The 27,314-nt window shown below is 38.7% G+C and overlaps 1 protein-coding gene across 7 annotated transcripts in view; it reads left to right on the top strand.

The window, feature by feature from the left end:
* LOC117972772 (zinc finger protein 532-like) overlaps nucleotides 1–27,255 on the top strand; it is a 45,149-nt gene extending 17,894 nt beyond the window's left edge. For all 7 annotated transcript variants that reach the window (XM_059024710.1, XM_059024705.1, XM_059024708.1 and 4 more), the window contains 8 exons: nucleotides 4,999–7,319; nucleotides 10,539–10,720; nucleotides 15,005–15,181; nucleotides 16,985–17,147; nucleotides 18,189–18,482; nucleotides 18,751–18,863; nucleotides 24,016–24,163; nucleotides 24,770–27,255. In XM_059024710.1, the coding sequence (XP_058880693.1) occupies nucleotides 5,025–7,319; nucleotides 10,539–10,720; nucleotides 15,005–15,181; nucleotides 16,985–17,147; nucleotides 18,189–18,482; nucleotides 18,751–18,863; nucleotides 24,016–24,163; nucleotides 24,770–25,258 (3,861 nt within the window). In that variant the 5' untranslated portion in view covers nucleotides 4,999–5,024 and the 3' untranslated portion in view covers nucleotides 25,259–27,255. The remainder of the gene's footprint in view (nucleotides 1–4,998; nucleotides 7,320–10,538; nucleotides 10,721–15,004; nucleotides 15,182–16,984; nucleotides 17,148–18,188; nucleotides 18,483–18,750; nucleotides 18,864–24,015; nucleotides 24,164–24,769) is intronic.
* Nucleotides 27,256–27,314: the final 59 nt, after the last annotated feature.

Below are 27,314 nucleotides of genomic sequence, written 5' to 3'. Positions count from 1 at the left end.
CATTAAATGAACATAATAAATAATTATATTGATAAAACATAAAAATGGCATTGGACATAATTTAAGTATTAAAAGTACTTTTTGGATGCAGTTCCCATTTAAAGGAGTTTATTTACAGACTGTGAGCTTCAGCATTTAAATGAGCTTGCAGAGAAACTTAAAGAAGGTGTTTTAGTTTTGTGAAGATAGTCCACTCCATTTTCAGTTCAAGCCTTCTTTCTTGTTGCCTCCATGATGCTCCTGTTGTTGATAAACAATCTGAATGGTGCTGGGAATCAGGACAGCAGAATGCCCAGTACACGAATACGATTTTAATACCACTTACAGCTTTACACATGTTTCACTTTTGGTATTGAATCAGTGTTGGATCGTGTATTCCACCCTGTGGATTCTGAAAACAGTGGTTCAGAATTGAGCTCCTGGGTTCTGAATAGCTGATTACATGCCTGCTATTGGAATTCAGATAGGTATTGGCATGCAAGTAAATGCACTCATAGAGGTGCTGGCCGAGTCCACATAACTCACAGTACAATAATGGGAGATTTATGATGCAGAAACTCTCATGATGTTTTTCTGTTTTTGTTTGTTTTAGAACAGAAAGTTCAGGACCATAATGTCATGTGTAGGGGTCAGTTTGTCTCTTTTTATAAAAAGACAGAATATAGACAAAAATATTTAAGAAAATAAATCGTACTTGGGAGCCATGCAAGATTTTTTTTTTGTCATAATAATATGAAAATAAATCTTCTGTGGCTGTCCAAAAAGATTGCTTTTTTATTTCTTTATTTTTAAAAGGGTTGTTGTTTAGCTGTGCTAGAAATAAGGATTTTAGGTTTGTTGCACATATAGACCTATAAATCTTACAGCAAAAGAAGGAATGATAGATTTTCCTGCTATCAACTAAATAATAAAAGATTGGTCTTTTGGGTGACCAAAGTTATTTACAGTCCTATCTTCTAGTGTCAAGCAGTGTCAAGTTGTTATTTCAGGGACCCGCTATATGACTATATAACATAATCCCTTTAACAGACGGAAAGTGGCATATAATTTTACATTAAACATGCTCAGATTGGCTTTGGGCAAGATTGAATTGTACCAACACAGTAGTCCCTTGCTAATACAGACACTATTATGCTGTACATTTGAATAGAACATATTTCCCCCAATAATATCCAATTAAGTGTGATGCTAGGTTACTGTGAATTGCATGATCCAAAGAGACGCACTGAAAAAAAAGTGGTTGTTATATTGACACCAAAGATAGATAAGAACAGATACAAGTAGCCTACTAAATCACAAAAATTAAGTACATGATTAAAAGAGGGCTTATAAGCTCATACTCTACAGAGTTTAAACTAATTGCAATCGATTGGTTGGAAAAGGGCCAGGAGCTTTCAGAAATACTGATGGACTCCAGTGGTTCGAAACGCAAGGTGTGGACTACAATAGTTAAAATTCTGAATTTGAAGTCTTTAATTGTTTACTCATAGCAACAGTAAACAAACGTAGCAGGTTAGCGATGGGTTTTACTTGCAGCCATATGCACACTCTACAATTTTCTACGTACATTTAAAAAATATATATTTCTGTATAGTTTGTGCAATATATGTAACCTACTGTGTAGTATTATAACGCGTCAATGCGGCACCATGATCTAGTTTGTGTCAGTTGTGTACTAAGTGGCCTGTGGTAAAAAAGAAAATGCACTAAAATCATTTAATTTCAATTTAAAATAGTCTTTTATTATTTTCGCATTGTATAGTAATGTGTACAATGCAGCAGTATGGTCTATTTTGTGTTACCAGTAGCCTATAGGCTAAAGCAAAAAAACAAAAAAAGTGATTTTACTACTGTAGTGCATACAGCATAAGCATATTGTACAGATTTATATTTTTATATAATGTATCTGTACAGAGAACACATTAACTTTAGTTCAGCACAATGATTTAGACATTTAAAATATAATGAGCACTATTAGTGCTGTGCGTGCTATTTATTTATTTATTTGTTATTATTATTTATTTATCAATTGTTCTAAACCAGACACCTCGTTATTTCAAATAACCTGTCTCCCGAGATGTCCGGTTTAGGGAGGAACTACTGTAATAGTAAGAAAACGAGTATGAGTACGAGTTGCATATCTTCAACAATGTGCTGGGTTTAAAATAATCATTTGAATATCTAAAAGAAGCATGTTAATAGATTGATTGCTGTGCTAAAGATCCAGAGGTCCTTAAAGGTGAAGGATCATGGTCCAGTAACCAAAGATTCTTCTTTCAACCAGTTCAGCCCCATCGTAAGTGCAGAGGAATTTGATGATGATGACAATGGTAAGCAGGCCTTGTTACCGGGCTGACCCGCTCATAGGACTTGCAAAACGTTTAGGAGGGGACAGATTGGCCAAGCCACTGCAGAACAATGAGCATCACAAGGTCAAAACAATCAAAAGGGAAAACAGCAGCTTGGTCAGTTTAAGCATACGGACAATGTAAGGCAAGGAAGACGGAAGAGAAGCTCAGAGAGAGAGTGCTCAAGAGCCACAGGATGTGAAGGGAAGTATAGAAAAAACTGGGGTAAATGTGGGGTAAAGCCAAGTCATCAGCAAAGCTGTCCTCCTGCATTGCTGCTGTTGCTGCTCTTAGTGCAAAGAAAAACAATTACGCTAGATCAGCATTTGTAATACTGTACAGGATTTTATGATTTTTCATTTTTACTGCCATTTATTTATTGATCAAATGGTTATTTTAGATGTTCAAATGGTTATTTTGACCCCAGAATATTTGAGAATAATAACACACCATCATAATTTTATTTATTGGGTTCACTGTATACAAAAGCATGCTTACAAAACAGTGGACAAAGTTAACACCCATCTCCAAAATTTGACTTAAATATGGGCACTATAAGTAGACTATTCACATACTGAACTGCTTTTAAATCTAGGTAATATAGATTTCTCTGGAATTCTGAAGGTTTTTAGATTAAAAAAATATATAGAACAAAATATTTTCTGTTTTAAATTTTCTGCAGGTTATCATTTGAAAAAAAAGACAAGTTAAAAAGACGATGAGCATCTCTTTTTCCATGGGCAGTGTGCCAGCTGTGGCATTATTTTTATTTAATTAATTTATTTCAAGAGCTTGCACCAGGAGTTGAGTGGAATAAGTAGTGAGAAAAGGATGGATTTGATAGATGTTGCTAGTAAAGAATGTCAAGTGTGTGTTAGGGAAGAGATGTTTTGAGAGAAGGAGAGGGAGGGGTCAAGAATAACACCCAGTTTTTTTTGCAGGAGATCAAGGTATACTGACATAGACAGGTCAGAGGAGGGAGAGGAAGCAGAAGGAAAATAGAGGTCAGATTTAGAGAGTTTGAGTTTGAGGTGGTGAGAGTGCATCCAAGTTGAGATAGCCGAGAAGCATTCTGAGATGGATGCGGGAGGAGATGTGGGAGTCAAAGCAGGGAAAGGAGAGGAAGATCTGGCCATCACCCACGTAAATATGGTAGGAGAAGCCAAAAGGGGAGATGGGAGCAGGTGTAGAGTGAGAGGCAATGGACTGGATAGGAAGGGGATCCAGGGCGCAAGTAGTTGGCCTGGAGTCCAAGAGTAAGGAGCAAATGTCTGTGTCAGACAGAGGTGAGAATGAGGGGGTGGGAGGGCTAGGCGGGATGTGTTCAGGTGAGGAGGGGGAAGGGGAAGATCGTCTTGAGAATAGCTTCTGAATATCCTCTACTTTGGAGTAGAAGAAGGAGGCAAAGTCAACAGGTGTAAAGGAGGACAATTGGGGAGGGGGTGGGGATTTGAGGAGGGAGGAAAAGTCGATGGGTGTTGTTGGTGAGGGACAGGATGATCGATTACCCACCTTATATCTGGGTCACTAGATGTTTTGGGGTTTGCCATGTCCTCGAGAGATCTTTTAAATTTTCACACTGCCCGGTGGAAACTGAAAATCCTTCTGAAAACCTGGCCATCAGCTTGATGCAACATGTGGCATTAAGACGACACTTTAGATGGCTTCCAGACAGAATTAGGCATAGTGAATGTCATTGTCCCAAAAGATTAAATATGTTACAATTACAAGATTACCACTGTAATAAAAGTAACAGAATCTGGCAAAATTTAAATTACATGTGTAGAATAAAGATTATGTTAAATTTAATAAAAAATGTATGGCATTTGAAAATATGGATAAGAAGTCAGATAAGCTGGATGTTTGCCAAAAGGAATGCATTTACAATATACAGCATTACAGTGGATACTGTGGATATGTCTATTTTATGGGACTATTCTTCCCAGGGGAAAGCTGTGAAGGAGAGAGAATTTTCCATTGACGTCAAATGATGGTTAATACCAGAAAACTACAGTCAAAATTCTACATACCAAATCATTTGTATTATTGTGTTGCAAATTGTACTTTTTCATTGACGTAGAAATACAAAGTATACATTTCTAAGCTTATGAAAAGCACATCCTTTAGAGATTGTACATTTGTAGAAACTGTCCCAGCAAGCACGTTTTCCTCTATACTGCTTTGACAATCTGAAGAGGACTTTTGTAACATATTGATCAAGTGGAATTTCAAATTAATGCTGCACAGTATTTTTCAGTTTTCAGTCTTCAGGTTTATACAAGGAGTAAAAAAAAAAAAAAAAAAAGTGTGAGGGTTTATTCTCCATCAATGAGGATTCTTAGTAGATTTAGTGTAAACACTGCTTTAGGATTGACAGTGAATAAAACCATTTAAATTATATTGGTGAATAAGACCATTGTATTATTGTATTAACAAACTTATTTTGTATATAGAGTAGCCTCTAAGCAGTGTCAACATTACTTTGAAATGTGTCTGTGTTGAGGATTGAGGTTTTATCAAGCATGTGACACCTGCAGTTTTATGTTATTTTAATATCTATATACAATTTGTAATCAAATGCACAAAAAGGAGGGATTTTTAAGCTAATTGCACTTTTTTTATTTCCTCCCCTCCCCCCTCTGTCATACAGATTTGTGCTATACTACGATTAGGATCATGGGGGATATGAAGACCCCAGACTTCGATGACCTTCTTGCAGCCTTTGATATCCCAGACATGGTTGATCCTAAAGCGGCTATTGAGTCTGGGCATGACGACCATGAAGGGCAAATCAAACACAGTGTTCATGTGGAGGAGGATTCCCATGTCCCACCTGTGCCTGACGTTGGGGTCAGTGTCATTGTCAAAAACATCAGAAATGTCGATGCGACTGAGCCAGTGGGCGCGGAAAAGGAAAATCACTCCACAGGGAATGGACTTCATAATGGTTTCGTGGCCATGTCTTCCATTGATCGCTACACTAAAGATCCAGGGAAGTCCCTAAAGGGGGAGGGTCATGGCGTGGTAACCAAAGAGTCTTCTTTCAACCAGTTCAGCCCCATCTCAAGCGCAGAGGAATTTGATGATGATGATGATGATAAGATCGAAGTCGATGATCCACCAGACAAGCAGGTAAGCAGGCCTTGTTACCGAGCCAACCCGCTCACAGGATTTGTGAGTAAGCAAGAGCAAGACAGACCAAAAGGGTTAGGAGGGGACAGCTTGGCCAAACCAGCGCAGAACAATGAACACAACAAGGTAAAAACGATGAAAAGGGAAAACAACAAAAACTTGGTCAATTTAAGCATGTATGAACAACCGAAGGCAAGCAAGACTGAAGAGAATCTCAAAGAGAGCGCTCAAAAGCCACAGGATGTGAAGGGAAGTGTAGAAAAAACTGGAGTAAATGTGGCTTGCACGTCACAGGCTAAATCCAAATCATCAGCAAAGCTTTCCTCCTGCATCGCTGCTATTGCTGCTCTTAGTGCAAAGAAAGCCACCCTGGATACTGTCCCTCGGCCTCAGTCTAGCCCTAGTGACTCACCAAAGGAAATAAAAGAGAGCCTGAGGGTCATCAACAAGCCCATGAACCCTCAAAGCCCCATTGAGACATCAAAAAAACTATTTACAAAGCAGCCTGACAGCCCCAGCAGTGTTTCAAGCGAAGGCAGTAGTAAAGGTTCTCCATCCTCCCTTGCTGGCTCCACACCCGCTATCCCTAAAGTCCGCATTAAAACAATAAAAACATCCTCGGGACAAATCAAGAGGACAGTCACAAGTGTACTGCCAGACTTGAACCGTGAAGTCTGTAAAAGGGGCCTTAATCAGGCATCCTCCATTGTAGTCTCTTCCATTTTGTCATCGGCAACATCCACAACTGTCTTTTCATCTCCATCTAGAACTGTGCAGACCACAGTGGTGGCCACCACTGCCAGTTCAACCACCGAAATGACTTCCAAGCAGGTGACCATTAAACCAGTAGCCACCGCGTTTCTTCCTGTCTCGGCAGTTAAAACTGCAGGTTCCCAGGTGATTAATCTGAAACTGGCCAACAATACTATGGTGAAAGCCACAGTGATTCCAGCCACTTCTGTTCAGAGTGCCAGCAGCGCCATCTTGAAAGCTGCCAATGCGATCCAGCAGCAAACGGTGGTTGTACCTGCCTCCAGCCTCGCCAATGCCAAACTTGTGCCAAAGACTGTCCATCTTGCGAATCTCAACCTCCTGCCTCAGACGTCTACAACCACCTCAGAACTCCGTCAAGTGCTCTCCAAACCACAGCAGCCAATAAAGCAAGCCATGATTTCTACACCGACAGCTAAGAAAGTGTCCAGGGTCCAGGTGCTGGCAAGCTCCCAGAGCTCAGTGGTGGAGGCATTCAACAAGGTTCTAAGCAGCATTAACCCAGTCCCCGTTTACGTTCCAAACCTCAGCCCTCCCTCTGCTGCTGGTATTGCCATACCCTTCCGTGGTTATAAATGTTTAGAATGTGGAGACTCTTTTGCCTTGGAGAAAAGCCTGACTCAGCACTATGACAGGAGGAGCGTCCGCATAGAGGTGACATGCAACCACTGTGCTAAGAACCTCGTTTTCTACAACAAGTGCAGCCTTCTTTCTCATGCCCGTGGACACAAAGACAAAGGTGTGGTTATGCAGTGCTCCCACTTGATCTTGAAGCCCATACCAGCTGACCAGATGATCGCCTCCCCCTTCCCCACTTCTGTCGTTGCCACAACAGCTATACATAATCCCACAACAACTGTAAACGCAGTGGCAAAAACTGTAGCTGCTGCCCTTAGCACTGTTATATCAGCTCCCTCCAGTGCCCCAGTGGTCCCAGCCATGCCGCTCGATGAGGATCCATCCAAACTGTGCAGACATAGCCTTAAGTGTTTAGAATGCAGCGAGGTGTTCCGAGACGAAGCCTCGCTCGCAATGCATTACCAGCAAGCTGTAGAATCAAGTGGACAGGTATGTGCAGCTTGCATAGATTGTCCAGTGTTTATTCTGATGGTAACTGTTTGCAAATCTTAACAAAGTTAAAGAGCAGTTTGTTTAATTTCGTTTTGTTTCCTTAACTTTTTGATGTTTGCAATCCATTCTGAGTGTTTTTTTTTTTTAATTATTATTACAATTACTCGAATACTGTATGTTTATTTTTTGTCCTTGTCATTGTTAAGGTGCTTTTTCTTGTCTTCTCTTCTTGTTGCATGCAGTGTAACTTAGGCTAGATCACCCACAGTGTCTTTATTGAAGCAAGAGCCAGCATCATATACTGTAGTCATCTGCTACTTTGGCTCAAATCTCCCTGATGTTTTTCTGCCAGTTGTTTTTTTTTTTTGTTTTTTTTTGCTACAGTGCTGGTGCTGATGCTTAAGGCTTTTGGCTGATTTCACATTACCTATGTCTATTGCAGGCAATATAACTGAAGAGCAGCTCCTGATCTCATAGTGAAAGCACCTTAGCATTGTATTTGAGTAAGGCAATAAGAACTACTCAGAATGATGCAGCATCATAAAAATGTAAGGAGATAGAAAAACAAGAGACATTTGAAGCACAGCTACTTACGCTTTATAGTTTGGTTAAACATAAAACAAGCAGAATTTCCTGTTCAGTTTGTTTTTTTATTTAAAGCTAGGGCTTTTGTTTACTATTCTTAAGCTCTTATATACACTGTTGTTTCTTAGTAATGCAATTCTCTCTAGTTGTTTCACAGTTATTTATGAATGTAGCTAAATCACAGTTTTATAACAGTAAATTGTACATGCAATATACTTTACTGTATAAGAGCTGTTCATTACCACACTGTTTTCAGTATTTGACTTTTTTATGTGTAAGGCAGGAGTAGAGATGGAGCACAGTAGTAATTGACTCTGTTATTGTTTTAAGAACTTGTGTCCCTAATGCATCCCACCTTATTAAATTTGTATATTGCACACTTTTTTAAACAAGTAACTTTATGTGTTAGAATTCTTGTTTATTTGTTTTATTTTTTTATTAAGCCAGATATATGCTAACATGACTCGTATGAATCTAACAATCATACAAAACAAGTCCATATTGGGGGGAAATAGCTACATTATTTAAATAAGAGATACCCACAGGTGGCCAAATGAAGATAACATTTGTAAGGATTCACAGTCTGTAAAAGGTGGTAGATAGACTGATTACATCTGACTGCTAAGATACACTTTGTGGCTGAAGAACATATTGCATTTACATTTTCTAGCAGGCATTACATACAGTACACAGTTTACAAATGTGTTCCTTAACAATAGCATGATACAAAAAGCATGTCAAGTAGGAGAGTAAATATCTTTGGAGAATCACCCGTGTTTGAGACATGCACACCTCCAAATCTTGCCTTGTCAGGGTTTTTTTTTATTATTAATTATAGGAAGCTTCAATATTTGACTCTAAATATATTGCTTGTGTAAGGTTTAATTGACTATGTTTATTAATTTTATCTTATGCCTGCAATATGTATTCTCCTAAACATAGCAATTTATTAATAAAGTATTATCATGATTAAAATGACTTACGATTGACATGCACTTTATTAAACAGAATTTAGACAGAATATTCCGACAGAATTCATTGGTTCCAAATAATACAGATTAACGTACACTTTGCAGACTAATTCTAGGTGAATGGAAGTAGTTAACTAGCTTTTAAACAATGGTTAGATAAGTATATTCACCTCTCCATTGGAGGTTAGGTTAGCACTGGAGGTTATGGATGACTGTAACTGCAGTTTGGGATGTCCCATATTTATACACCAGATTTCACCTACACCCTTTTCACTGCCATCCCCTTGGCTCTCAGTTGCTTCAGATTATACAAACATGTTTTTTACAGCCCCCTGTGTGTTCTCAGGGTGTTTTCAATTCTGCTGTAGTTCAAAGATTTGTATTGCTCTTTGAGTCTCTGTTTACCATTTGCTGCTTCCTTAATCAAGAGCGGCACACCTTTTATCTAAGTTAAGGTTATTATTAATTTTCTCTACAGGTGCATGGATTCCGCAAAATGTCATGTTTGGGTGTATGACTGTTCAAGTAAAATTAACCTACATAAACATTTTGAAAATGGAAACAAAGGGGTTCCTGTTTAGAGATGAGTTAGTACAAACCAGAGTACTGTAACTCTGAATTGAGTCTTCAAGCAGAACATGCACTTACTTAAAATAGGCCTATACCACATGGCAGCTTAATGTGTTTTAAAATACCCAATAATAACACAGAATAAAATAGACAAGAAAGACTCACACGGTAACTGTTGACAATTTCATTTTCTGTTTCATGTGTATAGTTTGTTCCTGTGTTTTATTTTCTATTACCATAAAACTGCATCATTTAAAAAAAATGAACTTAGAGTAAGTAGTGTGGGTCTGAAAAATACAGCATTATACATCCCCATGTGTTACTACGACTCTAAATAACGTACCTGTCATTTTTTCTTTTCATTGTTAATATCCTGACAACTTACGGGATGTATAACGATATATTTTTCAGAGCCTCGCTACTTACTCTTCAAGCATAGTGAGGCTCAATAGAACAGTGACGGCTCATTCATTTTGAGAATGGTGTATGTTTGTGAGTACACTCAGCCTCAGCCTCAGACAAATTGCCACCTCTGTATATACTTTACAAACAAAATTACTGGTATTCACTTTAAGCCAACCTTTAACGCAACTGCTTTTGAAAGCAGCTTTACTGTTTGGAAAACAGAAACCATTTTCTATTTCTGACTTACACATGTTTAAGTAACTGATAGCTCTGTCTTCTTAATCTCAGGGAAATGAGTAGAAATTGCATAATATCTAGTCGCTAGTTTCTGTCCCATGACATGCCTTCTACATTGTATTCCCCCAGCCCTGTACCTTTTGACATGGAGTTCAGTTTTTTTTAGTTTGTTTTATGCAATAATAATGATATTTTGGGGGTCTACATTTGTTCTTGTCCTCTACACAAAAGCATCATCTAATGTGACATGTTGCTCAAAAGAGCTCACTTGAGTAATTGAAGTCAGGGAATCATGTTGCATCATTTTGCTTTAGGTGGTAACAGGAGCTTTCCTGTATAGTCCATAGAATGGCAAGGTGGAAAGCAGGCTTCAGACATTGGGTGATTATATTGTATGTCTCCCTGATTTGTTTTATTTAACTGATTTTATAATGTATTTTCTCCACAGAAAACTTGTAATGTCTGTCAGATGCTGCTTCCAAATCAATGCAGCTTCGCTTCACACCAGAGAATTCATCAACACAAATCTCCCTATACTTGTCCTGAATGTGGAGCAATCTGCAGGTCTGTCCACTTCCAGACTCATGTAACCAAGAGCTGTCTGCACTACACCCGCAGAGTGGGGTACCGGTGAGTGTGGTAGTCCTTTTAGAACCATAACCATGTGTAACACTTGAGGAAGGTCACAAATAGAGGTCACTGCCTGGAATCCTATGTTCCTACCATCTTTATGCCGTGCATGATGAGAAATTAACAAGTTACTTGTGATTATTGTTCTGCAACTAACACAGTAAACACTGCTATCTGACTACACTGATAGGAAGGGATGACAATGGTGCAGTTGTGGGAGGTTGGAGTTGGCCCATACAGTGTGCAGTGGTTGTAAGTAGAGGTTATTCCCTTGGTGTGATCTAAGATTAGCAAAAGGGAGAGTATGAATGCATTAATAAAATATTGTTAGTTGTGGGTTCGGCTGATGAAGGGAGATTTTCTTACACCACATACATGGTTGACTATTTTATTGTTTTCCACAGAGGGGTGACAGTGGTCGGTTACACAAGATAAGGCATGAACTTGAAGCGTCAGGGTTGCACTCAAGTTCTTATAGACCAAACCCTTTAAATTGGTTATTTATGGACATTTGTTCCGTGTCTGGCTCTTTTCCCAGTTGCAAAATTATATGGGCATTATATATCAGTGTTAACAATGTATTTTTGCTAGTAACATTCTGTTACCCATACAGAGCGTATGTGCCATCAGCTCTGTCAGCTTGAGCAGCAGCTATAGAGGGTGTGGTCATTACAGCCTAACTGTACTGCCACTGTCATGATGCTGAACATAAAATGAAGGTAAACCCTCCTTATGATTAAGGATATTATCTTCAAGTATTGCTCATCCTTGTTAGACAGCTTTTTGGGTCTTCCAGTCCTGGGTTTGTCAATTACAGATGATGTTTCTCTGTACTTGTTGATTACGCTTCGGATACCATACCTTTAGAATCGAGTGAGCTATTTCACTCAATGTTTTTTCCTTCTTTATGCAAGTCAAGGTTGTTATAATAGTAGAAACACTAGTGGAGGCTTTGAGTAAATTGTTGATGCTCATAATGCATCAGAGTAGAAAAATGCAACACGTCTAAGATTTTTGCACAGCAGTGTATATTGGAAAATGATCCTCCCAGAAGAGTGAGAAGACAATGCAGATTTCAGCTGAGACTTCCCTCTGGATTATTATTATTATTATTATTTATTTCTTAGCAGACGCCCTTATCCAGGGCGACTTACAATCGTAAGCAAAAACATTTCAAGCGTTACAATACAAGTAATACAATAAGAGGATTACTCTGATGATGTGATTCATAGCAGGTATTAACTTAACAGGAGAACAATTATTCATCTTTGTGGAGAACTAACATGTACTGAAGCGTCAAACTGCTATTAATGAAAGTTACAAACTCAGTGCATGCTTAGGATTCTGATGTTGGCGAGTTTTGCAGAAAAAAAAAATACTAATTATTTTTTGCTCCTACAGTATTGTAGCAATCTGTACTAAGTGTTATGTGTTTGTGGCGAACCGCAGTTCCTGCAGGAAGGGGCTTCTAGCAGGAGGAGGTGGGACGCGAACCCGGAATCTCCCACTCTGAAGCATAGCACCTATACTGCTGTACAAAAAAGCTGGCTCCCTGCAAAAGCTGGTATCGGGCTTATGTCTTCATATTTAATTGCGTCACCTACCAGCCCTGACCCCTTACCCCCACGCACGCTACACTCTCCCCTGCCAAACTCAAGTTCGCCCTCGGACTTGCTCACCAGGCTACAGGCTTCTGAGTGCATGCCGGAGTGTCCCACACTGAGGGCATCCTTACCACTGTCAGCGCCACCGCCATCGCCCGAGGAGACCCGTTCGTCTCCGCCTGGGGGTCGTTTGCTGCTACCAGAGTTGCCATTGGCAGCATGTCTGCTGCCACAACTGCCTGTGCTGGAGGAGCCAGCCTTGCCGCTGTCAGCATGGTCGCTGTTAGCCTTGCCGCTGATAGCATTGTCATTTTCAGCATTTCCTCTGCCAGGACCGCCTATGCTGGGGGAGCCAGCCTTACCGCTGTTAGCATTACCACTGCCAGCGTTGACACTGTCAACATTGCCACTGCCAGGATTGCCCCGGCTGGAGGAGCCAGCCAGGGTGCTGTCAGCATGTCTGCTGACAGCACATCTAATGACAGCATTTCTGTTGTCTGCATTGCTACTGTCGTCGTTGCCCTTAGCAGCATTTCCGCTGCCGGAGTGTGCCACCCTGCTGTCAGCCTTTCCACTGCAAGCTGGGCCACTGGAGGAAGACCTTGCCCTACTGTCAGCATTTCCACTGACAGCATTGACACTGACAACATTGCCGCCCGTGGGTCCAGTGATGCCTCCATTCCTGGCCTAGGACCTTGACCAAGACTTTTGGGTTTTTAATGGGGGAGGTGGTCTTTGAGGCCATGTGTGCTGTGCTCAAGGGGGGAGAAGTGTGATGGGGTACATGCCGCCCCTGTGTGTATTATATTATTTGTTGTATTATTATTTTAAATGTATTGTTTGTGTTGAAAAACACACCATTTTGTTATTGTTTACAGCCTAGATGGGGTTAAAATGCCCCATCCAGATAAAATCGTGAGAATGCGTGGTTAACAGCAAGTGATTATTGACAAACTGGCTGTTGACCATGCATGTGAGAAACCCTGTGCCGAATGTGGCAGAGGGATAAACTAGGTAATTAATAGCCAGTTAATCCTTCTGCCACAATATAAAAACCTGCAGCTTTGGCTGAACGGGGTGGGTTGTCCAGAGGAGGAAAGAGACAAGTAAGAACAGATACTGAAAGTAAATAATTGCTACTCGTGCTGGCTGTAAACTAGCATGATACTTGTTTGAGTTAGTGTTCCCTTTGTTTTGTATTTTGTCTGTTTGTTTTGACCAGCGAGCCATTTTGTTTTGTAAAATGTTTCTGTTTTGTTCAATCTTTTTATTTATAATTAAAATGCGCCATAGTGCTTTCATACCCTACAGTTATGTCTCTGTGTGTGCTATTCTCTTCCCGGCCTGACGTCACCACGAAGGCAGCCTGTTCACAGTGATGTATCGTTTTGTGTTCTGTGTTTTTTCTATGTCCTAAGTGCATGTGAACAGGTGCACCTGTTGGGTCGGGAGTGTGTGATCGAGTCATGACCCCATGACAGTAAAGTTTGCTGTTTTGCGAACAAGATCTTGCTGCGGTCGCCTGGCTCCTGAGTTTCGCTCAATATTACAGTATATTCATCACTGCCGTGAGCAAAAAGCTAGTACTTAGATTTATATACTTTACTTTATATTATATACTTTAGATTTATTATATTTTACAAACGTAAAATATAATGTCTATAAGGATCATGCAAGTTTATAACTGTGAAAACAAATTACATTTCTTGTGGTTACAGTTCTTTTTCAGGAAGGCATGCATATAAGCTATATAATTTTTTATTTATTTTTTTAAATCAAAAAGCGTATACTGCCCCTAACCAAACCTCGCACTCGCATCCAGCAGCTGTGTGTGCAATTATTACTATTTTTAAACCTGACTTCGACATATTTCTCACAACCCGCCCGTCTCCAGACATGTTCCATAGCCATAACGTGACGGTCTTTGACGTCTTAAGTAGGGGACACAGCTCATTTGTATACCTCTGACAACTGGTTACATAACACCTCTTGCTAACAATCCGTGACGGTAAATCACATCTAAATCCATTACTGGCCGGTAAAATAACCCGGCAGTAGTTTTATAAATCGGTGTTAAATACTGCCCAGTATTTATTTTTTTTTTAACCACCATCTTTTATGCATATGGTCCCAATGTCTTCCCTTCTTTTCTTTCAGGAATAGCCAACATTCATTAACTCCACCAAAAGGAACACTGGCAAACTAATATTAAACTCGTTTTAGTAAGAAAAAAAGGAATACAATACAAATATGGAGTCTCCTCTTTCATAGTCAATATTTCTCCCTGCATTGACAACCATCCACCCCATCATAACTGAAAACTAGCAATATAGCATGACCCTTTGCAGTCTCTGTCTGTCACCCAGGTTTTGACAAATAAGCAAACTTAATTTTTATAAATTGCTCAATAAATAAACACTACATGGCTAAAAAATGTCATCCTGAAAGCTAATGATTTTTATTTATTTATTTATTTATTTATTTTAACAAAAGTTAAATATGACTCATCAGCCTGCATATTATGTGTTTAACCATTTAATAAATCATATAGCTTCACTTTTACAGTATATATTTTATTGGTTTTTGTATTCCTTTACTTAAGGGATGGTACTGCAGATTGTGTTCCTTGACTGATGATGAAAGAAGTGCTTAAACGTTTTCTATTGTTTTTCTCCTGCAGCTGTGTACATTGCAGTGTCATCTATTCTGACGTGTCTGCCCTCAAGTCTCACATCCAGGGCTCTCACTGTGAAATATTCTATAAATGTCCTATCTGTCCAATGGCATTTAAATCAGCACCAGGCACCCACTCACATGCCTACACACAACACCCTGGAATCAAAATAGGGGAACCCAAGTAAGTAATACAACTGTTTAATTTGGGGAAACAAAATGTAAACTCCCTCTCAGTTCATCCTGAAGTTGCACAGGCAACTTTATGCCATGAATGCAATTCAAGCCAAGGAATAACTTTGGATCAGGAAAAAATTCTTACCACTATAGATGTATGTGTACAGACTGTAGAAAAATCAATCAACGTCAAGAAAACTTTGTTTTGATAGTGACCGCACAGCCTGGAGAAGTTATTTGTAAAATACATTTCTTCCCTGGCTGTTTCTACAGAACTGGAACATGTACAATTTTTAAATTTAACTAATATCATATAACAGATCTCAAACTATGGAATTACAAACATGCAATAGGTTTTAAAACTGCCAATGTCTTGTATAGTACCTAATTTTGTAGATGCAGTCAACTCTCATTAATATGAATTTCAAGGGACCAGCAACAACATTAGTCTTATCAGTAATTGTCAGGAGTGTAACCAAATGCATACTGTTAGTTTTTTAGTAACGTTGTAATCAGATTTAAATTACAGTACATTGAAAAGTATTATACTTTTAAAAGTACTATGCATTTTATTGAAAATGTGGTTGTCAGTGAATATTTAAAAGTATACCGGTACATTGCAAATGAACTGCACTTGAAACCTGCATGTCCCATTCTGATCAGGGGATTTTTAAACCACAATGCAAGGAGTCCTCAACATCAGGGTATTGAGCAAATCGGACACGCTGATTACTTGTTTCATAGGCCTGTATTATTATATACCGGTTTTTCAGAGTGGTTGAGCTTGAATGTTGAAATATGTAGCAACATCTGTCTTTTCCTTGTGAATTCCTGGTGCATTATCCACCACTTTTAACACCTCCAATGGTGTTAAAGGATCATGCAAGTTTTTTTTCACTATTTCCTTGAAATGACATGGATGCACAATGGCAACACAAAATGCATCACAGGATCAGTAGCCCCTAAACAGCCCTAAAATACAGTACAGAGGCGATAATCTGGATGCTAGTTAATACATTTCCCAATATCCTTTACACTTTGCCGTTCGAACTAAGGCAATTTGGTTTATTCTGATTTTTTCTTCCCTGGTGGGGCTCCAAAATAATTTGCACAAACAGGAAATTTGTGTTAAGTGGATTATAAGAAGTCATTTTACAATAAGCGACTGCTAAATTTGGCCGGGACCATGCAGAAAATTTGTAGTATCAGAACATTTGTTTAATCCGAGTTCATTTTAATGAGAATTGATTGTATTTTAATTTGGTAAACTGAAATTAAACTACTGTAAAATGAGAAACAAAGTGAGTGACTTGTATTTTTTCAAATACAGTGCAGATTTTACTATTTGATCTGTTTTAAATTAAAGTAATTGGATAACCATTGAAAACTAATTCTACAGTGCAGTTTCCATTGACATTTTGGCTGTTAGGGTCTTAATTGTGTTATCTGGTAGGCTTTAAACTGAATGTAATTTCCTTTCTGTGAATGAACCTTTTATCCTCTTTGTTTTGTCATCTAATATCTTGTGACTAAGAAACATTTTACATCATTAACATTTTAGCATCTGTTAAAAAAAACTAGCAAGAAACCACTATGTTGCACATAGGAGCTCCACAATTCATAGTAAAGACTTCTTCTGTAATTAATTGATGCAGAACATGCTGTGAAGCATTTGCCTTTTGTTTCTGATTTAATTCTTAAAGCTCTTGTTTTCTACATATCTGTATTTTGGTAGAGCAGTCTTTTTATTCATGTGTTCCTTATTTTCCATCATTAATAACCCCTGTGTGTTTGTCTTTTCTGCCTACAGGTTAATATACAAGTGCTCAATGTGTGACACCGTGTTTACTCAGCAGGCTTTGTTGTATTCCCACTTTGATCAACACATAACTAATCAGAAGGTGTCTGTCTTCAAGTGCCCTGACTGTTCAATGCGATATGCACAGAAGCAGCTTATGCTGGATCATATAAAGGTATTATACTTTATTTTGTAATGTTAGTTAAACATCTTAAAAGAATCAACAACCCCCTTCCGGGCCTAATTAAGGAGGAAACAAGAATAATGAGAATCTGCACACTTTTTAATACAGAATAAAATTAACAAAGGTGGGTTGAGGGCATATAGTCATGAAAATGCTGGGATAGTATTCACTAAATTGTTGTAATTTACATATATTAGTGTTTGTTCAATTTTGAAGAAACCTGGTTTGGACATTCCTTAGGGCAAGTGTCCACCCGCCTATCTGTCTATATGTTAAACTTACATTTTTACCTACAGTGGATGAATGTCATGGTGTTGACTATAATTAAGAACCTTGTATGAGTTCATCAACCCATTGCCGCTGACACACCTACTACTGCTAAAATCACACAAACCATTTAAGCTGACAACTTTAAATTGTCAGTATTTTGGAAACTGAAAAATCTAGATGTAGTTGCTTCACTTTGACCTGTGATCTAAGATGGCTGCCATGTGACTTTTTGGTTTCTGGAGAATAGCCATAATGCTTTGAGATATTAGCTTTATACAGGTGGACAGGTGTATTCTGCGATTCTCTAGGTCAGGTTCAGTCGTGGGTGTTGTACAACAAACATGAATTACCGTTTTTTCTGACAGGGTTTTTTAAAAATGTTTTCTGCAAAGCTGCTGCCACCAAAGAGTCAAAGCCTTGTATCTCAGAACCATTTGAGGTAGTGACTTCATATTTGCAGGGTTATATACAAGCTTCATGCCAAACGAGTTACTGACATTGAAATTGAAAAATTGTATGCGACTTAGTAGCAGTCAAGTGATTTAATGACCTTTAATTACTAAGTGCACAACTACTGAGCATTAACCAGAATCACATTTCTAAGTGTAGATGTCTAGGCAAAATGACTGCCTGTTGTAATGTTCTTTTGCAACTTCTATTAGTATTATTAAAATATTAAGCATTGTACCTTAATGTAAAAATGCTTTAATACCTATAATAAATACAATATTTTCAATTCATGTCTTTATCTTTTAAACACAGACTATGCACGGCACGCTAAAATCAATTGAGGGTCCTCCAAACTTGGGTATAAACTTGCCCCTAACCATCAAGCCAACAAACCCAATTACCACCAGCCAGATCAACAAGGATGTGAGTCCTGTCAATGGGACTGAAAAGGCTGACAAGAAACCTCCAGCATCTCTAAAGAAAACTGCAACTATACCTACTTCTCCCAAGAAAGCAAATAACCCTGGGTGGATGTGCCGGGAATGCGACAGGTTATTCACGCAGCGAGAAGTCTACGTATCTCACATGAGGCGAGAGCATGGAAAGGTGGGGACATTTTTACAGCACAACACTCATTTTGTATTTTATTATATGCATTAACCTTTTATAGCCACCAACTTCATGAATTTTAGTCCGCTTGACATGGAATATATACAATTATATTAAGTTACTGCCAATGCAGAATGAATTGATGGATCAAATGGTTTAAACATTTCAAAGTACTTTCAACTGTTCTAGAAGCAGTTATTCATGATTGGTCTTGCAGTAATGCATGTTTACAGTACTCAGTTTTGTGCTTTCTCTTAAAACTCAGCAAATGAAGAAGCACCCCTGCCGTCAGTGTGACAAGTCCTTCAGTTCCTCACACAGCCTCTGTCGACATAACCGCATTAAACACAAAGGCATCCGCAAGGTCTACACATGTCCGTAAGTACACGTTTTTGTTTTGCTTTTATATACAGGCTTTAGCTTTACATACAACCTTATTTTATATGCGTTTTATCAATTCAAGTTATATTCATTTTCAAGTGTTAATTAAACAGAATTCATTAAATTCATATAAAGCAAAAACATTTAACACAAGTTGTCTTCGATTACAGATTTGAGCTCCCCAGCAAAACGTGCACCACAAATCATTAATCAAAGATGACAAATATGGCATTTGATGTCCATATAAGTAAATCCTTTAGTTTTCAATCCTGTTGGTTTGCTATTTATGCAGTACTTAGACATCTAAATCCCCTCATAGGGTAGGGTTGATTTAGATAGCTGATGTTAGGAGCTGTAGCTTTAGAGGTGTACTGGTGGAATATAAAGAAGTATTGCAACGCATGCAAATAAATAGGAAGTCTACATTTAGGACATTAACAGCTGATTTCACAGACCCCGATTTAGCACGAATCATACTACCTAATGTTACCTTAGGTAAGGTGATCTGTGAAACCAGCCATTTGGCATTATCACCTCCTGCCATATATATGATATTATTTTATATTTTAGATACTCTGCGCATCCTATTTGTGTATCATAAATAATTTGACCATTCAGGATGAATGTGATCCTGCTTAAGATGTGACCAGTGCTTCAAATAATGCAAGTACAGTACACCTTCGGCTATGATGAACCTGGCCCCTGGACCCCAAATAAAAAAAACAAAAAAAGTTCATATAAACACACACTGTCAACGTCCCGGGCTGTGCCACCTCTGCAGTGAAGTCAACTCTTTTGTCTTAATAAAAAGCGCGCGCTGTGTAACTATGCCTCTGAAATGAAAATCTTTTTATGTTGCAACAAAGCTGGAAACTATAAAAACATTTGAAAAAAGAGTAACGCAGGCATATCTCTGTCATGAAAATAGGTTGTCAAAAGGACTGTTTTTTTAGCTTGTTCAGCAACCATGTCGCAAAGCAAAATTGATTGAAGAAAAAACAACAAAAACCAAAGAAAACCTGAGGATCTGATGAGCTCAGGTCAGTTTGGGATTCTTGCATGTTGGATTAAGATTTGGTGCACTTGAAACGATTCATGTCAGATTGATTTTGAATAAGAAGTCAGCTTCAATTCGATTTTTGCTTTTTGTACTGTGTTTTATAAGGATAAAGCAAAGGCAGAATACTGCATACATGAGACAAACAGGTACATGTAATTATTCACAATCTCATCTCATTACTCCAACAGTTTATTGTTCACTTTGATTGTCGTTTTGCTATAATGAACCCCTCGATATAACGAACAAAAGGCTTGGACCCCAACAAGTTCGTTATAGCGAGGGTGTACTGTATTTGCACTCAGTTCAAGTACTATATCCAATTCCAATTTCCAAGCCACCAAATGACTTATACTATTATAATTGTGTGGGTTATTGTACAGCTTGCCTGATGTAACCAAGTAATGTTCTATTTATATAAATTAAACTTTGTTACATGTTACATTTAATAATTATTTATTTATGTTCTGCTTTACAAAATAAATTGGTAAAAAGAAAACTTGTTTCGAGGAAATATGAACTCTAAAGACTGAGTGCATTCAATTTTATTGAGCTGTCTGCTTAATGCAAATGTCAAGAGCCTGTAAATGTAGGTTTTGATTATACTTTGTTCTCTCTGGTCTAATACCTAGACAGAATAACACTACAAAGTCTCTGAACTTTAATGTGCCTTTGGTAATGATGTTTTGTCAGAATTATATTAAGGCTCTTAAGAGAGCACTTAATTTCACTCACTGGTGCAGGCTGGCTTAAGATATCAAATCCATCCATCATTGTGTAATATTTCCACAACACTAATGTTTTATGAAAACTGACGTTAAATCCCCAGTATAGTCATATTTCTGGTAAACAGCATTCTTACTTTCCATATATCAAAGAATATGGTACCTGATTTTGAAAATGAAATAACAACTTAGTCTTTATTGCTAGTTTATTAACATTTAACTGTTGTATTCCTTTTAGATACATATCATTTCACAATTTGGGCCCAAGAAAAAAAAGGAACAAAACAATTTTGTTATTATTGCCACAACAAACAGTATTATCACCTGGGCAGCTACTTGACCAATGATCAAATCTGAAGCCTGAATGGGGATACATGCTCTTAAGCGTGCAGCCGGTGACTGCATGTTAATGGTTTTATTTTTGCCATATATAGTGTTTGTGCCATTCATTTTTTGAGCGGTGTACAATAAATCAGACCAGTCTGCAAGGTGGATTCTGAAAATATTGTGTACCACTAGAGTGAAGATATTGTAGCGTTCGTCAGGTTCGAGTGAAGCAGAACTTGGGAGACAAGGTGGGATTGCAAATAATACCAGTTTATTATTTGTTTGAACCGATATACAGTACTGTGCAAAAGTTTTAGGCAGGTGTGAAAAATGCTGTAAAGTAAGAATGATTTCAAAAATAGACATGTTAATAGATTATATTTATCAATTAACTAAATGCAAAGTGAGTGAACAGAAGAAAAATCTAAATCAAATCCATATTTGGTGTGACCACCCTTTGCCTTCAAAACAGCATCAATTCTTCTAGGTACACTTGCACAAAGTCAGGGATTTTGTAGGCATATAGTCAGGTGTATGATTAAACAATTATACCAAACAGGTGCTAATGATCATCAATTCAATATGTAGGTTGAAACACAATCATTAACTGAAACAGAAACAGCTGTGTAGGATGAATAAAACTGGGTGAGGAACAGCCAAACTCAGCTAACAAGGTGAGGTTGCTGAAGACAGTTTACTGTCAAAAGTCATACACCATGGCAAGACTGAGCACAGCAACAAGACACAAGGTAGTTCTACTGCATCAGCAAGGTCTCTCCCAGGCAGAAATTTCAAGGCAGACAGGGGTTTCCAGATGTGCTGTCCAAGCTCTTTTGAAGAAGCACAAAGAAACGGGCAACGTTGAGGACCGTAGATGCAGTGGTCGGCCAAGGAAACTTACTGCAGCAGATGAAAGACACATCATGCTTACTTCCCTTCGCAATCGGAAGATGTCCAGCAGTGCCATCAGCTCAGAATTGGCAGAAAACAGTGGGACCCTGGTACAATGCTGCTCAATGCTGAGAAGTAAAGGCAGATACTTATCCATCATGCAATACCATCAGGGAGGCATCTGATTGGCCCCAAATTTATTCTGCAGCATGACAACGACCCCAAACATACAGCGAAAGTCATTAAGAACTATCTTCAGCGTAAAGAAGAACAAGGAGTCCTGGAAGTGATGGTATGGCCCCCACAGAGCCCTGATCTCAACATCATCGAGTCTGTCTGGGATTACATGAAGAGAGAGAAGCAACTGAGGCTGCCTAAATCCACAGAAGAACTGTGGTTAGTTCTCCAAGATGTTTGGGCCAACCTACCTGCCGAGTTCCTTCAAAAACTGTGTGCAAGTGTACCTAGAAGAATTGATGCTGTTTTGAAGGCAAAGGGTGGTCACACCAAATATTGATTTGATGTAGATTTTTCTTCTGTTCACTCACTTTGCATTTTGTTAATTGATAAATATGAACTATTAACATGTCTATTTTTGAAAGCATTCTTACTTTACAGCATTTTTTCACACCTGCCTAAAACTTTTGCACAGTACTGTTTAAACAACAAATCTCTGTTTAGGCCAGGGTTCATGACAAAATAAAAATAAAACTCAAAGTAACGTCTATCAGTTTCACTCTCTCAGACACCCTCCCTTGAGCCTGGGACAAACATGGGCGGAAAAAGCAGTATTTCGCCAGGCATGTCGCTCACCGTTTATTTCTATGAGACTGAACTCACATTGACCAAAAAATAACTTGGCGGAAAAGTATCGCTGCAGCAGAATTTTGAAACGGCAAAATATCGCTAGATGAGCGATATTTTGCAGCTGAGACATTTTCCCTTGCGTCAACTCTACCTCTAACCAATCCGATGGGTGGTGTGGGATTGCATGATATGTCATATCTGGATGAAAACTTCAGAATATCCATCAACATGATTTGTGTGATTTATTTTATACTACTTCATCACACACATAATTAACAAAAAGTTGGCCTGGTTTTATTGGTGCCTGTTAGGGGTAATGAAGTTATTGATATTTAATTCTGTAACAACAGAAAGTTAAGGGGAAAAATGAAGCTTTCAGAAACATAAGGCAATTTTTTTAAAAGCATAATGAAGTTTTGCCCTACTAAATTAACACCACGTTTATTTAAAATGTAACAAGAAATCTCAAACACAGAGTGAAGCAATACATGTACATTTCAATTATGTAACCTTTAAATAAGCTCACAGTAGAATTCCTGCCGTTTCTTTCCTACTCCGTAAATAACAATATTTTCTTTAATAAATTAATTGCATATACTGAACTTATACTGCTAAATGCCATATAATTTAGTTTGAAATTCTCCCTCTTCCGTCTCATCATCACTGTTAACTCTCCAGTCCATAATTTTGTGACCAGTTTGGCTGTATTGGTAGGGGCATGATTTACTTTGGAAATTGCCGCTGCATACGCTGTTGTGTGTCCACCAATATCGCGGTATCACCCCTCACTGCTCCCCGCTAGTGGTGTCGCGCAGCTCATGTGTCCCCCAGGCTTTACTCTACCCCCAACTCGAACGCTGTCATTCCCACTCTCCAGACTCCCCTCAGGATCCTCCCAACCACTTTACAGTACAGGCCCCTTGCTCTCAGCCTGTCTCTCTGTCTCTCACGGTCTCTCAGCATTCCTTCAGGTTCAAGTCTTGACGCAGTCTCCCACTGCAGAGGCTTGATCCCCCTGTATATAGCCTCGGAGGGCCCCCACCCACCACCGGAATCGACCGGTCAGATCCATTCCTCACAACCCTCCGGCTCCCGCCAAATCTGGAGAGCAGCGAAGAATGACGGCAGCAGACGAGAGCTCCCCCCCCCCACACCCCCGACCTCCCCCCCCCACACACACACGCACACACGCACACACACACACACATACTTCCCCTTCCCTACTGTAACGGCATGACCCGTTCCCTCACAATGCATGTAACAGATAGGACAAGACAAGCAAACCACAAAGAGTCCCGGGTCGTTACAATATAATAATAGCTGTCTTAATTCATTTTTTTAGACACTGTCCAGATCCAAATCACACTTTTAGCAAACGGTTAATGTTGGAGAAGCATATTCAGCTAATGCATGGCATTAAGGATGCAGATGTGAAGAAAATAACAGGATCCACCAGCACTGAGGAGGTTCCAGAAAAAGAAGATCACAAGGTAAAATATAATTTGCAATGAATCTTCCTACTAGGTTTTTTCAGATTTTGACAGGCATACATAAACTAAAGTGACTGAAATGCACTGTTGGATCTTTGATTTTCACTGTTCAGATCAATTAAATAGACCCTGTGAACTTTTAAATAGGCTGATTCACTTTATAAGTTGTTGATTCATAATTACCAAAAAAAGTGTTCCCTAACAAGTACTAAATGTAACCATTACCTCATGGGTATTTATCCTTAAAGACCATGTAACCTGAATAGATATAACAAAGACTGCTTGTCAGAGCCTGTGACGGAGTCATACTTGCCCCCGAGGGCATAAATAGACTGCATGCACAGATCTCAATATCATTTTTCCTTTCATCCCGTGGGGGATCTATTTACTCTATTTTAACCATGCTTGACTCCCCCCCTTCACCTCAAGAGTTTATTTATTGACCCCTTATTAGTATCACTCAATTTAATACAAATATGGTGGGAAGATGTTTATGGCAACTGGTATAAAGATGTGCTGCCACTTTTTTGAAAATTACAAATCATCTAAACAGGTAGTTATTTTTTATACTTTTGCATACAAATTATTCTCTTAAATTTTTTTCAGGCCCCTAGCTCCAAGCGCAAACTGGAAGACACCGTTTTGGAATTCCGTCCACGAGGAGCAATAACGCAGCCCCTGAAAAAGCTTAAAATAAACGTTTTTAAGGTCCACAAGTGTGCTGTATGCAGTTTTACAACAGAGGACATTGTCAAGTTCCATGAGCACATCCCCCAACACAAATCGGATGGCTCCTCCTTCCAGTGCAGAGAGTGTGGCCTTTGCTATACCTCTCACAACTCACTCTCCAGGCACCTCTTCATAGTTCATAAATTAAAAGAACCGCAGCCAGTATCCAAACAAAATGGGTCTGGGGAGGACAGCCAGCAGGAGAACAAACTAAACCAAGGGAGCATGGTCTCTGACAGTACCTCGGATAAAAAGTGCAAGGTTTGTGCCAAGACTTTTGAAACAGAAGCTGCCTTGAGCACCCACATGAGAACACATGGCATGGCTTTCATTAAGTCAAAAAGACTAAACTCAGCAGAGAAGTAAGAAATGTTTCATGAAAAAAAAAGAATAATATCCAAATACTGTTTGCAAGCACTCACAGCAAAGAGTGAAATGTTCACACTTACAGTGTTACCTCGTTATAAGGGTGCCCTTTATATCTTTGAAACCAATTATATGGCGGTATGGTCATGGCTCCCATTTGCCCTATAATGTCATTTCACAATGCAGAACACAACTTACTCTTTACTAGGGCTTCTGAAGACAGCTTTATAAAGGGCAGCACTGTAGTACATTTTCAGCTGCTATACACTTCACTTTAGACCTCTTTTCTCCGATACACCCCTACAGAATTACCCTTAAAACCTTTTCTGTATTTAAAATACAATTTGTGAATATTTAAATAAAATCTCAAAAAACATTTTGTACACTTTAGTGTGTATATAGGTGTTGAATGTTTTTATAGGATATTTTCTTTTACGGTGTTTTCTGTGTCAGAAATCTTCAATTTCTTGTAATTATTTGGAATTGTTTGATACTGTGAAATAAGTTATAGCTTGAGATTTACTATATAACCTCACAAACTGCAGTATTCCATATTTCTAGTGTTGCCTAATGTCCAAAGACAAATACTTAGAACAAAAAACTACAAGTCTAGACATTATTTAATCCATCCAGTTCAAGATGGACAATAGGTGTTATACATGGGAGGTCAAAATGTTTGTGACATCGAATAGAAATATGCCAGACCCTATTTTAATGATCTAAACCACTATTGGACCTCCATTTACACAATGCAGTTTGGGTAGTTGTGTATCAAAGTTTTGAAAACCTCTGCTGGAACAACTTCCTTACCCGATATTGTTGACTTTGAAATATTTCTTACAAGGAAAGAGCTACAGAAATGTATCTGTCTCAGGGTAAGCTACACATTAGTAAATCAAATAGGTAATGAGGGCCTTACCAATTCCATTGGGAACAGGAAAGCTGGCAAAAGTGAACTGATAAAAAGCATACTTTATGAAAATACAGGTAGTGAACAAAAAAATGGAAACACCTGGGTAAATGAGGGACACCAAGTATAATGAAAGCAAGGGCTTCCACACAAGTGTGGCTCATGCGTTAATTAAGCAAATAACATCCCAGCATGCTTAGGGTCATGTATAAAAATGCTGGACAGGCCTGGTTGCCTATAATTATGGCTGCAAGAGGAGACCTCAGTGACTTTGAAAGAGGGGTGATTGTTGGGGCACATTTGGCAGGAGCTTCAGTGACCAAGACAGCTCAACTTGCTGATGTTTCATGAGCAACGGTGTCTAAGATGATGTCGGCATGGAACTCCGAGGGAAAGACATCATTAGCAAAGGGCAACAGTGGGCGGAAGCGCATACTCCAGGATCGTGATATCCATGCATTAATTCGAAGTGCAAGGCAAAACAGGCGAGCAACCTCAGATCAATTGACTGCAAATTTCAACCTGGGGCGCGAGCAGCCAGTTTCATCAAAAATGGTCCGCCGAGAACTCCATAGAGCGGGATACCATATTAAGTGACTTTACATTGGTGTTTCCATTTTTTTGTTCACTACCTGTATATCCAGTGGCACGAATATTTTGACAATCCCTTGTACTTCAGAATAATGCATTACCGTTAATGCATAACAAAACATTGGGTTGAATACATTTACATATGCTTTTCTGACATGCAGTTTACAATTGTCTTCAAAACAATCTGTGCGTGGAAAATGTGTCTATTTGGTTAAATTTGCTATCAAAAATAATTCTCTGTGAGAGTTTTTTTAATTTTTTTTGTATTTTTGTTTAGTTTTTGCTTTTATACATTAATGTATTTCTTTATATGATGTTTTGTATTTCTGTTTTTTAAAATAAGTAATTTTAGTGTAGACAACAAACTGCATGAGAAGCTGTAACAGTTGTTACCTGGGTCTTAGAATGTGTCTTGCTGCTGTTAGATAGGTGTCAGATGTCAATGTATGAAATGCTTATGTCAATAAAATGTGGAGGTTGCCCACAGTAGAATCTATTATACCTCTAAAAGGTATACTTTTTAATGATCGAGTGTTTAGGTTATGCATGATGTGT

Source organism: Acipenser ruthenus, chromosome 1 (genome assembly GCF_902713425.1).
Source record: "Acipenser ruthenus chromosome 1, fAciRut3.2 maternal haplotype, whole genome shotgun sequence".
Taxonomy (NCBI): Eukaryota; Metazoa; Chordata; class Actinopteri; order Acipenseriformes; family Acipenseridae; genus Acipenser; species Acipenser ruthenus.
Note: the sequence above shows the minus strand (reverse complement) of the source record. Positions and strands in the feature narration are given on the sequence as shown.